The 17,596-nt window shown below is 54.8% G+C and overlaps 1 protein-coding gene across 1 annotated transcript in view; it reads left to right on the forward strand.

Moving 5' to 3' along the window:
• The window catches only part of EPHA8 (EPH receptor A8), a 49,892-nt gene extending 40,107 nt beyond the window's left edge, over window positions 1-9,785 (forward strand). Inside the window, exons 11-17 of the mRNA XM_083802645.1 lie at window positions 477-662; window positions 1,752-1,813; window positions 2,224-2,433; window positions 4,810-4,959; window positions 6,101-6,291; window positions 6,651-6,806; window positions 8,410-9,785. Of these exons, the coding sequence (XP_083658771.1) occupies window positions 477-662; window positions 1,752-1,813; window positions 2,224-2,433; window positions 4,810-4,959; window positions 6,101-6,291; window positions 6,651-6,806; window positions 8,410-8,524 (1,070 nt within the window). The 3' untranslated portion in view covers window positions 8,525-9,785. The remainder of the gene's footprint in view (window positions 1-476; window positions 663-1,751; window positions 1,814-2,223; window positions 2,434-4,809; window positions 4,960-6,100; window positions 6,292-6,650; window positions 6,807-8,409) is intronic.
• The last annotated feature ends 7,811 nt before the right edge of the window (window positions 9,786-17,596 follow it).

The following is a 17,596-nucleotide window of genomic DNA, read 5'->3' on the forward strand; positions in this document are numbered from 1 at the left end:
TGCTCAGCCGGCGTGGCACCAACGGCTCAGCCTGACACCAGCAGATGGCTCACCCTGTCCCGCGTGGGTGCTCAAACGCGGCCACCCTGCTCTCAAACCTCGGAGCAAGCATCTGGGGTGACAAGACACGAGCAAAATAGCAAGCAGAGTGGTAAATTTTCAGAACAAAATGGGTTTTTGCCTAGGAACAGGGGCTTGCAAGGAAGAACAGGACAGATCCAGAGCTAGAGCTTCACCAGCAGTGCCCCAGGGGCTGGTGGAGGCTCACCCCGTGTGCTGAGGGACGGCGCAGGGCCAGCCAAGCAGACGAGCAATAGGAAGCCTGACTGCTTGTAGCAGTAGGCATCCCTGCTGTTATACGTCTTCAATGGCTGGAGCACGCTGCAGGCATACGGGGGCAGACCGGGTGATCTGTGGTGCTGGAGGGTCCGTGCAAGGAGCTGAGCACCATGCCCTCACCTACGCTTGCCTTGCAGGGGAGTCTGGAGAGGTGTGCTACGGCCGCCTGAAACTGCCGGGGAAGAGGGAGATTTCCGTGGCCATCAAGGCTCTGAAGGCAGGCTACACGGAGAAGCAGAGACAGGACTTCCTGAGCGAGGCCAGCATCATGGCGCAGTTTGACCACCCCAACGTCATCCACCTGGAAGGGGTGGTCACCAGGAGTAGGTGGCTGGTGGGGACGGGGTCCCTTGGTGGGGCACAACTGGGGGCTTATCTCCCTGGGGGCACCGTGGGGATGGGGGTCAGGGGCCTCTTTGGGCACACACCCCATCCTTCAGCTGCCCTGGGTAATCTCTTGTCATTTATCCCGGGGTCCCCTGCAGCCCACCCCCTCCTGCTGACAGCACCAGAGCCCCCAGGGCAGTGAGGAGATTTCCTGTTCCCGGGGTCTGCAGGGGGGATTGAGGAAAACGTGGCTCCTTCAGCACAGTGCACAGGGCTGGCAGGGAGCAGCTTAGGGGTCTGCAGGGGCTGGGAGCCCTGTGCAACCCTGTCTCTTTGCCAACTCCTTCCCAGGAGTTATATCTAAATTGTAGGTAGCTTGTTCCTGATCTGACGTGAGGCTGAAGGTTTCAGGCTTGGGCCATGCTTCGTGCCGGGAAGCTTTCTCTCCTGATTGGCATTCCCCATTAACATCTTCAGAGGGAGACAGGCTGTCCCCGGCAGCCCTGCTGCTTTTCCTCCTTCCCCTTTGAACCCCATTAGAGAAATGAACCGCTTGTTCCTGGCTGCAGCCCAAACCTCTGGCAGCATCTCGGCGGTCCTAGGGAGGGGGCTTAATGAGATGAATCAAGACCACTCCTGTCACCTCCTGTTACAGGACAAGCTTCCCATGCAGCCCTTACCCACCTTGCTGCGCAGTGCTCCCCGGTGCCCCAGGACAGGGTTATTGGATTAGGAGAAGTCCTACCTATTAGCGTTTGTTTTAAAGGCTGCCTGTATTGAATAATAATTTGGATCCTTCCTTCAAAAAGGCACATTGTGATGCAGAGCTTTATGTTAATGGCATGCAAATTTCAGTGGGATAAGAAAGCTGACCTAGCCACATTAATAGTGCCTGGAGGGAGGGGTAAGAGTTGGGGTTTTGGCCACGTCTCCACCACCATGCCCTTCCTGCGTGGTGAGACCACCCTACAGGGCTGCAGGTGACCCACCGGCCTGAATTAATGTCGCTCCCAGTAAAGCCTGGCACCGGGCTTCTCAGAGGAAGGTGACTTGTCTATTAACTTGACCTCCCTTGTCTTCTGCAGGCAAATTGGTCATGATTGTTACTGAATACATGGAGAACGGCTCGCTAGACGCCTTTCTCAGGGTAAAGTGCTCTCTTGTATTTGTATTCATTGCACATCCCTCTGGGCTGCAAGAATGAAGATGAGGTTAGTTCACACTCCTCAGCCCTGTGACCACCATGGCCCCTGTGTGAGAGCAGCGGGCACTGGGCTTTCCCCTCTCCAGCAGGCCCCAGGGCCTTCCCCTCTCCAACTGGCCCCAGGGCACTGCGGCTGGCTCCCTGCAAAGGCAGGGACACCTGCCCAAGCAGCACGCAGAGGTGCTGGGAGCACGGACTTTGGGCCAAGACAGAGGCTCTGGAGTTAGAGGAGGTGCTACGCCAAAGATAAGAGCTACTCAGGAGTTAGTTTAATGATAGCAGTGTCAACGGGACTGCTGGGGAAGGAAAAAAAAATAAAAAAATGAATAGTCTCTGTGTTACTTCCTCTCCAGAAACACGATGGGCAGTTCACCATCATCCAGCTGGTGGGCATGTTGCGTGGCATCGGAGCAGGCATGAGGTACCTGTCTGACCTGGGCTACGTGCACCGGGACCTGGCTGCCCGCAACATCCTGGTGAACAGCAACCTGGTCTGCAAGGTGTCTGACTTCGGCCTCTCACGCATCCTCGAGGATGACCCTGACGCTGCATATACCACCACGGTGCGTGGCTCTTAGTGTTAAAACTCCTTTTTTTTTTTTTTTTTTTTGCTGAGCTTTACAGGTGGTGATTGCCCCAGTCCAGTGAGGGTGCAAAAGTTAGACACCCAAGTCAAGGTAGGCAGTGCAGGAATGGAGACGGTCACCTCACCACTGCTACCTGGACGTGAACCCAAAGCGTTTCTGACCTTCAAAGCATTATATGAGAACACTCTCCTTCATAAAGAGACATCCCACAACCGAAGTGTGCAGTGAACAAAGAGAAGCAGGGTAGGAGAACAGGGAAGTTATCAAAACTCCCCAGCCAGCAGCTCCCATTGGCATGCAAGGACCATTCCATGGGATGCTCCCATGTCCCTGCTGGAGTCCATCCCTAGACTGTAGCTCCATCCACTCCTTCAACCACAGGTCAATCGCTTTGATAGTCTTCAGTAGCATGGTCACACTCTCCATGTGACAGCTCCTCCAAGTGACACTGCCTCATTCAGGGGTGTGGAAAGGACGGGAGTGAAAATTCTTGAGCTTTTTGACTTGCAAGTACTTGGCTTTGCAGCCTAGATGATTTTGTTTTAATGTAGGACACGTTTGTCTGTGAACCTATTTTAAGACTCTCTGGCCAGCCTGACAGCACTGGAGCTTGATGTGCTCCTCTAGTGGAGGTCACAAGAGGGAAAATGAAATTCATTGAGGGAACATGTTCTTCTTGCTTTTCTCTGGACGTGAAATAAATTAGCGTTCTCCCAAGGCAGTCCTTTGGCAGATAGACTTCCCTGATGTGGGTCAGTTTGGAGAGGCAGCTGTGGAGTCTGAGCATCACTTTTCAGAAAGACCAGGACTAGACAGGCAGAAAGAGCTTCAGGTTGGTTTGGGCTGGCTCGTGGCACTGCAAAGCGTGGCCTAACGTGGTTGCAGGTCTGAGAGGTGGGTGCACAGTGACTCAGCCTGGAGACCACTCCTTCAGGAGAACCTTCATTTCAGGATTCAGCCTGGCGGAAAGGCAAGAAGGGGCCCAAGATCGGCTAGGGCTTCCTGACCTCAGAGCAGGCCATCTTCACACAGATAGCCTGGCCTGCCACCCACCAAGGCAGTCTCTGAGCTTTCCCACATTAAAAAGGAATTTCTGGAAATGGTGTGGCAGGGACTGTAGAGGACCAGGAGGGTGACCTTAGTGACCAGAGCACACGTATTGACCTACATGCTGATCCTTTCCAATCCTGCCCAGTTTCTAGAGATGCTGTCTTAATGTATCCAGCATGAATGCAAGCAGAGAGGTCAGTAGAGTATGGAGCTACCACTGTGCATGTCACAAGCAGAGGCTTTGAGGCATCCAGGCGTGGTGAAACCCACCAGAGCTGGTAGCTCTTACCTGTTGCATAGCCCAGATAAAAATGAACCACTAACATGAAGTGACAGGATCGGGAATACAAGCACTCTGGCAAGGCGCCATTTGGGATATCCTTAAAATAAGGATGTTTTTGCATCTTTTCTGTTCAGATTGCCAGCAACCACGATTTCAATTTAGATGTATTCTTAGCCCATTTATTACTTTTTTTTTTTAGTTTTTGTTGTTGTTATTGTTGTTGTTATCATAGTCAGCCTTTAATTCAACAAGTTCTCTTCAGCACTCGTCTGCCAAATCAGTAACAGACACATGCCATGACTCTCCCTCCTTTCTGCACTAAATGAGTCAGGCTCTCTGCCTGTGCCTAGGGTCAGCTCCGTGTCCTTTGTGCTCTGGTAGCCCTTTGCTCCACCTCACCACTGATTTCTCCTCTCTTGGGCACCGAGGGCCAGCATCACGCATGACATTTCAAAGAAGACCTTGTAAAATAGTACAGCTTTTTCCTTCCTCCACTGGAGATTCCTTGAAGCCATCCTTCCAGTACAGCTTTAGGGTTACCTTGTGCTGATGGCCTCCTCAGTGCTTTCCAGAAGATGCCCACTGCCCATCCAGCGTAGCTGTTCTGGATCCCAGTTCTGCTGGGGCAGCCTGAGATCAGGAGAGGACCCAGCAGTGCAGGGCCGAGGGAGCTGCCCGTGTTTTCCAGGCAGAGGTGCATCCCAGCGAAACGAAAGCTTCGTGCTAGTGCTCCAAAAGGTGGAAACAACCCAATAGGTTGGGGGCAAAAAGGGAACAGTGCACAGTGAAGCGTGCAGGATGCAGCCAGCCCTGGAGCATCACGATGTGCGATCCTCTGCCCGTAATGAGAGCTGGCCATCACAGCTTGGATCGCCAGGAGCCATCTGACACAGAAACGCAGTGTGGTGTCTGCCCTGGCCCTGATGCTGATCCCTGCCCCAAAGCAGCAAGGCCCAGCACTCCCCTCCTCCCTCCCACGGGAGCTATCGAAATGACGCGTTCCTTGCTTGCTGTTGCAGGGGGGCAAGATCCCCATCCGCTGGACGGCTCCGGAGGCCATCGCCTACCGCAAGTTCTCCTCGGCCAGCGACGTGTGGAGCTACGGCATCGTCATGTGGGAGGTGCTGGCCTACGGCGAACGCCCCTACTGGAACATGACCAACCGGGACGTGAGTGGACGTGAGGCCTGCCTCGCCTCCTGCCCCGTCCCGAGCCAGCCTAGCGGGGGTGCCAGGGAAAAGGGACCCACAGAGCAGCCCCTGCCTCTCCTCACATCCCCGCTGGGCTGTGCACAACGTGCCTGTCCCCTTAGTGGGGGCATCGGTGTGTTGCCTGTTGTTGCCTCTCGTCTTGCCGCGCGGTGGCTCCTGGCTGTGTCTGGTTGTGCACGGCGGGTCTCCCACCCCAGCCTGCTGCTCTGTGCAAGCCTTTCTGCTAGCTGGAGAGCTTCAGCGTACGTTGTGCCATCTTACCCATTGCCTGCTAGGGGTCAGGGCTTCCTGAGGATCGCTGCCACCCCACCGCATTGACCCGCCGGTTCCTCCCACACCTGCTGCCCACACGTGGCTTCCAAGAGCCCCAGACTTGTGGCACCCAGCAGTAGGCTATGGGATCGGCAGTGCCGTTGGGGGCCACTCTTATATCAAGGATAGCATAAAAACTAAAGTAAAATGTAGGTTATTGCCTGACTAAAAACTGGGTGCAAAATTTCCAAAAGGAGGCAGAGAATGGATGCTTTTGACTCTGCAGAACCATAGGACTCCTTTATTTTGCCTATGGGTGCCATAAACCTGCCTGCTTTCTCCCTGCTCTTGAGTCCTGGGAATCCCCCCTCTCTGTGGTGTTTTTCCTATAATAGAAAGTGGCTTTGGTGACAGATGGTGGCTGCAGTGACTTGCACAACGTCGTCTGCACAGGCCCTTTGAGTGGGGTTTCTCCCAGCTTTGCTGAGCAGTGGCAAGCCCTGGCTGTAGAATAACTGAATGTGAATGAAGCCCTCATGACTTATCTGCTGGAGGCAAGCTGCAATACTTTAGGCCTGTTGGACCACTTAATAAATCTGCTCTCAGAGCAGTGATTTCTTGTATGTGTGTGGTGTCCAGCCTGCTTTCAGCTTTCCGCAGAGTCCGCACGCAGCTCACCGGCAATAAAAATTGTCATTTAGCATGAATCTTGTGTACACCTCCCTGCTTCCCCTTCTGATGGCCTTAACAGCTCATGCACCGGGGATCTCCCCTGTGCGTAGCAGTCTAGGGTGCTCAGAGCTGGGCAGGAGAGCAGCTCCGCTCCAGCGCCATGGCTTCCTTCCAGGTCATTAATTCGGTGGAGGAAGGCTACCGCCTGCCCGCCCCCATGGGCTGTCCCACGGCCCTGCACCAGCTCATGCTGGACTGCTGGCAGAAGGAGCGCAGCGAGCGGCCCCGCTTCTCCCAGATCGTCGGCGTCCTGGACAAGCTCATCCGCAACCCCGACAGCCTCAAGTGTACAGCCACGGTGAACCGGTAAGGGCTCGCCGTGACGAGCAGGGGTAGACCCCATCAAGCCACAGCTGACAGCAAGCAGAGCGTGTGGGTTGCCACAAAAAAGGGATATTTCGGTCCAGTTCTAGCAACAGTGGCTTGCCCTGTGACCACTGGTTGCAGTGGGTGGTGGTAAACGTCCTGCATTTTGCTGCCTTGCACCCACCGAAGCGTCCCAACAACGGGGCTGAGCCAAGCACGTGCAGCACTGCCCATGTAGCAGCGTGCCTACCTTCACAGCGAGGGCTCTCCAAGTCCTCCCCTCTCTGAGGTGGAACACCTAGGACCACCATCTCCATCTGAGCTCCTGGGATAATTAATCACTTCTGTCCCGCTCTCAGGTTCACCCAAACACCCTTCGACAGGGGTCTCCGCGACTTCTCTGGCTGCCTGACTGTCGAGGACTGGCTGGACTCCATCCGGCTGGGGCACTACCGGGACAACTTTGCCATGGCAGGGTACTCCTCCCTGGGCATGGTGATGCGAATGAACATCGAGTGAGTACCAACATTAACATACGTAACCTGGTACATAACCTGTACCAGGTTAATGCTGAGTCCTGGGATGATGTCCACGGCAGCAGTGACCTTTGAGCAGAGATGTGGGAGTTGTTCCGAGAGGGTGTGTGAGAACCTGGCCACCTCTGGCGCTCCATGGCAGCTCTGTGATGGAGCTCCACGGTTGTCATAGAGTGGTTCCAAAGAATGTTTATCAATATGGTGACAGGTACTTTATATATATAAATATAAATTATTACTATTAATAATAATAATAATTAGAAGGAAGTAATTCAGATTGTAAGGCACTTCAGGAGTTCATCTAGTCCAACTGCTTGCTCAAAGTAGGGTCAGATACACTATTTTGGTCTCCCTGCTCTTCTCACCTTTGTCTCCTCCACCAAAGGCATGTCTGGGTCGGAACGGCAGGGCCATACTCTCAGCTTCTCTACTCATAGGGTGTGGGATTCCAGGGCAATGATGGGAGCTCAGACCTCTGTGCACTGGCTGCCTGCTCGTTGCAGCTGGGCAGGGAGGACCCAGGGCCTCAGTGTGACTGGAAGGCCATAGCCTCAGCCTGGATGCTTTGGAAATCCTCTTCCTAGTAAACACAGTCCTCCCCCTGCCTCTTTCTTGCCACCTTTCTCACTCACAGCAGAGAGAAATGAAAAAGCAGGGAGCTACAGGAGAGCTTCCAGCATCACCATGTGCTGGGTCGCTGGGCCCAGGGCTCCTGTGTGCATGGAACAGGAGTGCAAGAGAGGCAGAAATTGCTCCCTAGAGATCAAGGCTGGGTTAAGGGGTGTTGAGAAAGGCTTGTCCCACCGTCCATCCTCCTCCTCTTGTAAAGAGCTTGCTCCGGCACCTCTCTAGGGGTTCTTTGAGGTAGCTGATGCCACAAGTGGTACCAGAAGAGATGGCAAATACATCCTGGGCTTACGTTCACCATCCTCTGGTGTTAGCTCTCACACCAGGGCTGGAAAAAACCTCTTCTAGCTCTGAGGAGAGTTGCTCCTTGCCAAAAGCAGTAGCTGCCATGACTCAGAAAGGATGTGACAGTGAAAGCGTTGGTTGAGCTGGGATGGGTAAAGCAGGAGGAGGTGAAAGGGAAGATGGAGAGATGCAGGCAGAGGGCTGTCATGTGCATTGATCGGGGGCTGTACCAGGGGCCTTCGCCGTGGCACTGAACGGACACAGATCCTTGTTTCTCCCACACACCAGGGAAGCTTTTGCCTGCAGAAGGCTCATCATCTGCCTGTCTTTCTGACTGGATTATCTAAGGGCATCTCACTAAAACTGAATCCAATTTCAGAGCATCGATCTTGTCACCTACTAGCCTGTCACGAGCGGTGCCCCTTGCTCCTGCTCCCCCCCCGGCTGTCACAGCGGCCCTGTCAGGAGACTGTGCCAGGGGGAATGACAGCCTCTCCTTCCCTGTGGAGCACGTCACGGGCCCCAGGCAGCCTTGTGCTGAGGGGCAAATGGAGAAGAGCCAGGAGAGGGGTCCTGGGCTGGTCCGTGGGGTGTGCATGCAGGGAGGAGCTGTGTCTCTGTGGGCATGAGGCCATCCCATGGATTGTCTGACTGTGTCCTTATTCTCCAGGGACATTCGGAGTCTGGGCATCACCATGATGGGCCACCAGAAGAAGATCCTGAGCAGTATCCAGGCCATGCGGTCCCAGCTGCTGAACACAAATGGCCCCAGGAGGCATCTCTGATCACCGGCTTCGCAGACCCACATCGGACATTCCTTAACACTTACCCTGACCTGGGGGCAGCAGGGTGGTGAGCAGGAAAAAGGGGGGCACCAGACCAGGATCTGGAACTCCTCCAGCATCTCTGATTTGAGCTTCAGTGGAAATACGGCTTTCCAGTTACCTCGACAATCCTGCTGCCTCCTTCCCCCATCTGAAGCGGGGAGCAGACTTCCAAGCAGGCTAGAGACAGGTCCTTCCTCTCTCCATCCTCTGCTGTGTCCCTGTGGGGCTGGGGGTCCCCGCACAGCTGTGCTAGACAGGTGGCAACCCCTTCACACGGCGGGATGGCCCCAGCGGCACCTGCAGAGGGAGGGGCAGCACTCACAGCAGCAATACCAGGACCAGCAGGACTGGGCTTGTCACGGGCTCCAGCTCCCGTGGATCGGACACGTGGGGAGTTTGGCGGAGCTCTGAGCTGAGGAGGGCCCTGCAGGCTGCCACGTGGCAGAGAGAGCCCTGATCCTTGTCCCTGCGTGCTCCTCCTGAACTGCACCAGTCTGCAGGTGGCTTCGTGGTCCACCTCCACTAAGCCCAGGAGGGCAGGGGACGGGGTACAGGCTGACAGCGCTAGGAACTGCCGGCGGGCTCTGTGCGGAGGATACTTTGGCCCTTTCCTCACACGGGGAAAGAGGTGGCCAGGGTCTGCTCTCTGGAGCCTCAGGAAATCTCAGGTCCCACAGGAGACTCTCCACCTCATGAGCACACCAGCACTGCTCTTCTCTGGATAACAGCACAAGCATCCCGGGGCAGCCCAGACATGCTTTCTAGGGCCACAAGCTCAGGTTTCTCCCCGGCAGAACTGCCAGCTCCTCTGGCCTCCCCCAGACCTGCACCCAGCAGGGTGGGAGAGTTTGTTCCCATCTCATGTGGTTGGGGGCCAGAGGGATTTCTGCCAAACTTTGTTCTTCTATTACCCTAGAGAAACCCATGCTACCCGCCTATACCTGGGGCTGCCAAGTCATCTGCAGAGTGGGGGTCCCGAGCAATATTTCCAGCTGCAGCCACACAGCCCTGTGGCTGGAGAAAGAGGCTCTGCTCAGCCGTGTCAGGCAGGGCTGGCAGGATCTCCAGCACTGCCCGGCTGGTAAGCCAGGTGCCAGGGAGGTTGGCCTTTCCTCCTCGTCTCTCCTCTGTCCCCCACAGGAGCATCTTTTTTGGTAAGCTTCCCTGGTATGGAGCAACAGCTTCCAAAGACACATGGAGCTGGTCTGAGAGGCTGAGGTGGGTGCAGTGATGCAGATGTGCGAGGGAGGGTGAGCAGACTTGGGGGCTCTGAAGGCTTTCCCGGCTGTAAATACATTTTTCTATGGGTTGGGAGCTGTTTTACTGAAATTTGATGTTATGTACACAGACGTTTCTCAAAGCACAGAAGCCCCAGCTGTGGGGCTGAACTCACTGCAAAAAAAAAAAAAAAAAAAAAAAAAAACTCTGCTGGGAGCACGGCTCGGGTGGGGGGGTGGGGGTGCTGGAGAAGGAGAAGTGCTGGTGGGGGCCCTCGCTGCCTGCTGGGGACCCGCCACAGCATCCTGTCCTGAGCACTTGCACAGAAAATCCAGCACCACCCCAGTGCAGGTACGGGCAGGATCTGGCCCGGGGTCTGCTTCTCCCAGCACTGTTTGGGCACCAGGCGGGTGGGGGGGCGGGTTAAAGCCATTTCCCAGTTGCAATAATCCTGGCTAAACTGGCCTTTCCGGGGCTGGCTTAGCTTTCTATCCTGGGCACTTATGTCCTGATGGATTCTCTGGCTGTGGCGGGCACTTTACTTCTTCCTATGGAAGCTCTTTGTAACGGGGGACAGATGCAATGTGTTGTTGAATTCGTATTGCATTCCGCATCCTGCACTCAGACCCGCCACGCACCGCCCCCGCAGTCAGAGTGACCACAGTGTTCCTTCCAAGCCCTGCGGCACGGGGCAGTGTGCACCTCCTCCTGGACAATAAAATTCCTTCTTCCCACGGGCCATCGCCTCGCCTGTTATTGCCCCTGTGCTGCAGAAAACTGCCTTACCGCTCACAGAGAAAACAGGGGCCTCAAAGGGTGCGTCACAGGCACGGAAGGGCCAGCACTCCAACGCCCAGCTAGCCACCTCCTTCCCTGCAACAGAAATTATCCCACATGTGAAGGATACATCCCTAGGGAACAGGAATGTCTAGGCTTACCTGCCTGGTAATTTAGGAATTGTTAAAAAAAAGCAAAATAATAATAATAATAAAAAAAAACAACAGCATAACTTCAAACCTTCTCTCCTGTAGTCTGAGCTGAAGTATTTTGTAGGTGGGCTTACAAAGCCCGTCTTGTAGGCGTTTAGCTGGAAGGTTAGCTGCTCTCCAGCAAAGGATTTGCCAGCATATGAGACACAGGGACCGGGGTGATGCCAGCATTTACAGGAAAGGCTCACATTTTACTTGCCATATAAATCCAAAAGGGCACCGCAGCGTCGGGTCCCTCTGTGTCACTGACAGCACGTGTGCCCCCAGCCCCCGCAGCCCTTCGGGGATGGAGGTGACCGTCCCCAGGCAGTGCAGCCCCTGCCATGGGGTTAGGCCAGTCTGGTGCCAGCTGCCCACATGCCGTCCTGCTGTCCTCTCACCTGCAGCCCCTGCCGGCCCCATTCAGCACCTCCGTCCTCCCAGGCCCTCCTCTCTGGCCTCCCATCGCCCTCCCCCGTGTCCCCTGTCCTGATGCATTGGCTCCAGGCTGGAGAAGCTGCTGCTGTGCAGCATCCCCAGCTGAGGGCTGAGCTTGCAAGCCCTGCCATCTGCTCTCGGGTTTTGGTGTCTGCCTGTCTTGTTATTGTGTCGGGATCTTCTACCACCCACATCATGACTGCAGGATGCCTGATGCTTCTCGTGTGCTCACGTCCCTTAACTTCTGCCCTGGACCCTCCTCCTTTCCCCATCACCTCCTAAACCCACCCGTCAGCGTGATATCCCACCTTTCTGGTTTGCTGGAGCCTTTATCTGTCCCTCAAGGGAATATGGTCGGAAGGGACCTCCGCAGGTCACCTCACGCAGCTCCTCCACACGCGTGCCAACGCGCACACCTATGTGGGTTCCTCTCCCCACCACGCAGAGACGGGGACAGCCACGGTTCTGCACCTTGCTCCTGGTTCATTGCTGGCACCGGGCACGTGGCATGGCCTGGGGGTGCTGGGTTATGGCATCGCTCGCTGAGAACCCACATCCTGCTGATTTATCTCACTTACGAATAAAGTTTGGCATTGACATCGTGCAAAACCACATTCACATCGTGCAAAACCCCTTGTGGAGAGGGCTTGGGGAACCTGCCCTGGGGAAGGAGCTGATGCAGAGGCCAACCCTTCCCTCCGAGGACAGGAGATGGAAACTCTGGCTTGGGCTTGGCAGCAAATAACCCTCCTCACGTCCCACAGCAGCCATCAAGACTTTCACACCTTCTTAGATGTCCCCAGAGGGACTTTTATTCTAACTTGCACACTCAAGAACTGCTCTTGGTTCCTTTGGGAACCCGCGTGCACCCTTGGGAACCTGGTAAAACAGTTTCCTGTTCTAGTCACACCTGATATTACTCCAAACTACTGACAAGTCACCTCTGGAGCTTTTAATTCACAGCTGACCGTGCCGGATTTGGCTGTGTCAGTAACAAGTGAGGCTCCGCGAGCTTCGTGTGCCTGGAGGTGGCAGCCTGGGCTCGCAGAGCACCCGTGGAGCCCTGCACGAAGCCGCCCGTCTCAGCGCCGCACCCACGCGCGCTTTGTGCCAGCTTTATGCAGGTTTGCAGGGGTCAGATCCACTCCGTGGATGGCGTTAACAGATGGCGAGCTCGGCTTTGTGTTTACTAATACGATTCCTGTCTGATCACATACCAGCTCAGTCTGCCAAGGAAGGCTGTATTCCCAAACCACTTTCTCTCTCTGCTTTTAGCACAGCCATTTAGCATCGTGTCCAAGCAAATTACTCAGGATAACATGAAGCAAGATAGAAATACCCTCCATGGATGCCATTTTAACCCCCAAAAGGGTGACTTTGAAGTGTCCCTTCGGTCACATTTGGGTTGGAAAGCACTGTGGAGGAGTGGGACAGCAGCACAGGGATCTGGGACTGGCCCCAGCACTATGTACATGGACTAGGATGTTTGGTGTTGGTTTTATTTTATTTATTTATTTATTTTCTGTGCAGAATGTGAACAGGTTCCTCAGCTCTCTGCACCCTTGGAAGCTTAAGGGTCTCCTAGCCAACAAGCCAGGCACTATTACGCCTGCTTTTCTGAGCAGGCATATCAACCATGTTCAGGAAAACAAGAGACTTTCAAGTTTCCTGGTTGAAATCCCCTGGCAGTCGTGTCTTGGGAAATCCCAGTACAGAGTTACTGCGTCTCTGGCTTATGCAGTCCTTCCAGAAGGGAATTGCAGACCACTTGCAGGTGCCAGAAAGATTTCTGCCTACAAAGCTGGCAACACTTCCTTTACACAAGTCACTGTTTATTCCTGAAATTAAAAAAATAAACTAAAATAAATCACTGAGTTTGAAAAGTTGCACACCACACAGGAAATTTGCGAAGAGTGTAGAGGCATCGAAACTTGTTGATTTTGACTCTCAGCCACGGCACATTGGAGATTTTCATTTTACTGACACTGAAAATGAATTATTCCCCAGCGTTCACTGATGTCTTCCTCAACCAAGAGCCTTTCACTCTTATAGATTTCTTGTTATTCCTTGCTTTTCCACCCAAATTGTCCAGAAAAGTGGCCCTTGAAGGGGCAGACAGTGGGACAGAGGGCGTGGGTGGGGTGGCACCCAGTGACTAAACGGGAAGCAATCCTGTAAATTCACTCCTTGCAGCACCAGGGAGAGGGTCTGCAGCTGAGCGGTGGTGGTCGTGCACGGAGTGGCGGAGGTGTTTGTGTGGCTGTGCTCTGATGCAGTGCCATGGCGCGATGCACTGGCACGGTGTGTGCTGCGACGCGTGCGGGACACGCTCCAAGGACTGAGGGCGCTTGCACCTCTGGCTGCAGGCCTGGGAGCAGTCGGCAGCTAGCAGGTGTGTCCTAGTGCTGGGCTCCTCCAAATCTGTTATCAAAAGGTGAGGTTCCTCATTGCAATTCCTTTATTTCCCTCACATTCAGAGCTGCCAGTGAAGGGTCAGCAGCACTTATGAAATTTTCAATTCTCGCAGGTTTTGAATTTACATGTGTTTTTTTTTTATTATTTTTTTTCTGTGTCTGAGATGGAAGATTATGAATAAAAGACTAAAATTCGAGGTTTCCCAGTCATTTAAGAGCAATGCAATGAGTGTTTATTATGGGAACAAGCATGAGCCAAAGAACTGCTGCATGCATACCAAAAATGAGCAGCCAACTTCAAACAGGGCCCAAACAAAAGGCTGTGCTCTTTGATGTGACTCTGCCGGGGTGTGGTGAGAAGCAGGCAGGTCAGGTTGGAGGCTGGACGTGATGATCCTGAAGGTGTTTTCCAACCTAAAATGATTCTGTGATTCTACGATTGGCATCATGCAAGAGACACAGATCTTTTAGAGGGGATGGAGGGATGGGTGATGGGAAAAAAGAAGGGACAACCAGGAGTGGTTTTGGTGAAGTAAGAAGTGGCTGGGAGACGTGGGAAGAGCTGAGACAGAGAGAGGAAGGGGTGAGGGAACAGGAGAGCCAAGGTAGGCCCAAGGGGGAGGGGAGCTGAAATAAAAGGCCTGGTCAAGTTGTGCCTGGTTTGAAAAGAGCTTTCATATCTAAAGGCAATGGCTTCTTGAGAAAAAGCTTTGCAGCTGCAAAGATGCAAAAGCTGCATCCTCGGCCTTCCAGGCACTTTGCTTTCCAGCTCACTTCCGTGCCAACCCTATAACAGCTATGGGAACAGGCCCGGCCTTGGCTGGAGGTTGCCAGCACAGCCTGACGGTGTGCACCCAGCTCTGAGTGAAACGTTTGTCTCCCGTTCCCTGCCTCAGTTTCCCTTGTCCTCTCAGAGGCCTGGTCCCACGCCTGAACCATGAGCTCAGACCTCGCCCTTCGGCCCCTGGGCCCCCACCTCGCTGTGCCCATGCAGGTGCCACCAGACACCCGTGGCTTGTCACCTGGGGCTCAGAGGGCCCCAAAGGAGCCAGCAGGATCCCCAGCTGCGAACAGCAAGGACGTGCCACGTCCCTGGAGAGGGCTGAAGGGAGCATGATGCTATGGGACGACCTGACCTGTGGTAGGTGCCAGCCGGTCCATCTGTGATGGAGGCAGCCCCACCACGAGTGTGGTGCTGGGCAGGACAACCCAGAGGTCTCTTCTGCCAGCCCGTGAAACATCTAGACAATGAAATATCTCGTCAATAAAAGTTCTGCATCAGTTGCTGAAGTGTTACGGCTCAGCTTGCTGAGACATTTCCAGGCCTTCCCCTTCTTTTGCTTGGTCAGGAGCTTTTCAGGACCAGCCAGGGCCCCGCAGTGCGTGTGCCTGGCCCCATCCTGCGGCTCCTTCCCCTTCCTGGAGCCGCTGTGTGTTTCAGGCAGACCCGACAGAGGACAGCAAGCACGGAGCAGTGCCTGTTTCTGCAGGCTTTATGGAAATAAATGGCAGCTGGAGAAAGAGCCTGTGATGTAGCAGTGCCCCCACAGACAAGACGGTGGCAGCCCCAGCTTGCACATACACATGTCCAGAAGAAGGCACGGAGGAGGGATCTGTGACAGCTCCCCGTAGAAAAAGCTTTCCTCCGGGCTCACGACAAGCCCTGAGACACCATCCTGAACGAATGTGCTGGGTTTCACCTCCCTGCCCACGTGCTGGGGCAGTGCCAGGGAGGACAGCTGTGGTGGGACGATGCTCTGAACGAGGGCGGTGGCACAGGGAGCTCCTCCGTGGGAAAAGCAGAGCCGCAGCCTCTTTGAATTTCCCTGCACACACATCCCGGGGAGCCAGGAGGGTGCCGATTTGGGAAGCCTGCGTTTTGTTTTCTCTCTGCAGAGCGCCTGTCAGAGATGCCCAGCTCCAGGCAGACGGGACGGATGGACGGATGGACGTGGCTGGGCTGAGCGATGCTCACGGCAGGCTGCGGAGAGCTCCCTGTGCTTTGACAAGTCCTCTGGCGTCGGTGCTGACAGCCACGGCCGCTGACTCTGCCCTTGCAAAGCAGCGCCTTCACCTCGATCCTCTCCCAGGGCTGCTCCCATCACTGACAAAATCTCTTCCTCAGCTTTTATGCTCTCTTGTGTCCTCACTTTAGCAGGAAAGCCCCTGATACTGCTCCTCTGGCAAGGAGACTTTGTCCTGCCCTTGGGGAGAGCCCTCCTGCTGCCCACCCTGCTCTCCTTAAGCATCCCAGGCTGCTGATCCTGCTCTATCCCAGGGCTTTGGTGCAGCCTAGTAAAACCTTTGTTCTCTCGGAGTACATTTCTGGGACAAGGGTCCTGTGTCACAGGACGACAGGCAGCTGGGGGTGATGAGCAAGGTGTTAGTAACAAAATGATAAAGCTGGACGATGAGCCACAGCTGGTCCATCCCCATGTCTCCACCAGCCTGGCTCCAGGGAAGACGAGTGGGTCTATGCTGGGTGCACCTCTGCAGTGTCCTGCAGCTTCTTGTTCTCACACGATTTGCCAAGCCTACCACCATATCTATATTCAGGTTTACTTTTCAAACCTCCCTAAAATCCAAGTGCCTTGCACAAACCGAAGTGTGAAATTTAAGCGTACTTGGTGAAAGCTGGACTTTCAGAGGTTGGACTAGGTGATCTTGGAGGTCTCTTCCAACCTAGACGATTCTGTGATTCTGTGAAAACCACAGCACCGCAGGCTGCTTGAGGCACATGGGGCTGGCACCTGGGACTGGCTTGCAAGGATCAGGATTACAGCTGGGGTGGTATTTCCTAGATTTTTAAAGATGTTTAGCATCCATGGGAGGCATTTATGACGACTGCCCAAAGCTCTTACTTCTCCCAGGTGGCTGGCCTCTCGCTAAGACCACATTTTTGTGGGGGTGCTGGCATCTGAAGCATACGACAAGAGAGCAGATCCAGGCAGATGTGCCTTGAGTCTGTACATGCTGCGCAGGGAATTGCTAGCGTTTTGGCTTGTTTGTCCCAAATCCTTTTCCCTCTTCTGGTTTCAGCATCTTCCCATGCAGCACGAACCTGCAGACTCAGGGGGCAGGACAGGTCCAACCCTGCTTCGTTCCCAGGAGGTGGGGTCTGCCCTCAGGGAGCCCCTTGCTGCAGTAGGTTACATGTGGGGGGGCTGCTCCGTGGCTGCAGGTCCCTCCTCATGCACAGGTCCCATCCTGTGCCCAGCTGCCCACTCAGATGTCCTGGCCCTGGCAGGAGGGTGAGGAGTGCCGCAGCCTCGTGGCAATCCCTGATCATCCCCAGCCTTGTCAACTGCTGTTCCCAGTTCCTCATTTACTCTTTCTCCACTGGGACATTGCTTCTGCACCATTTGGTTACCCCTACCTGGGGGAAACTGTCAGCTTCCTCGGTAGGTGCTAAGCCCATGGATTAGCTTTATTCCTGCCTCCACTGCTTCCTGGGGCAGGAGACCCCACAACAGTCGGGCTTTTGGCATCCCTTACAAAGACAAAGCTCTTAAAGAGCCACTTCTAGGGGCAACAAAAGCCTAGTCACTGTCTGCCGTGGGTGTTGAAATGTCTTACCTTGCTGGCCATGACCAGCAGGGGCTTCCCTGGGCTCCCACCCACCAGCAGCAGCAGCAAGGAGCAACCACCCTGCAGACAGGCATCAGGAAAAGCCTCCAGCAGGCACGGAGGAGCCTGAGCAGAGCCCCGTGCAGCTCGCTGCTCTGCTGACCCCCAGAAGCCAGAACCTGAGAGCAGGTGATTGCTGACTTCATCCTCCCTGGGAGGCTGCAGACTCCCTGGCAAGACCCAGCCAAGCTCCCACACCCCGGTGCCAGCCCATCCTTGCTGCAGCCTTTGGCTTCTCCCCTCCCCTGGCCTCCCTCCGTGCTCTTTGGGTTCCCACCCTTGCTGGGCAGGGCTCCCCCACCTTTTGCACTGGGCTTTATCTCGCCGAAGTGGAACAAAGCATGAAATATGAATGAGCCGCCGTG

This window comes from Anser anser, assembly GCF_964211835.1.
Source record: "Anser anser genome assembly, chromosome: 17".
Taxonomy (NCBI): domain Eukaryota; kingdom Metazoa; phylum Chordata; class Aves; order Anseriformes; family Anatidae; genus Anser; species Anser anser.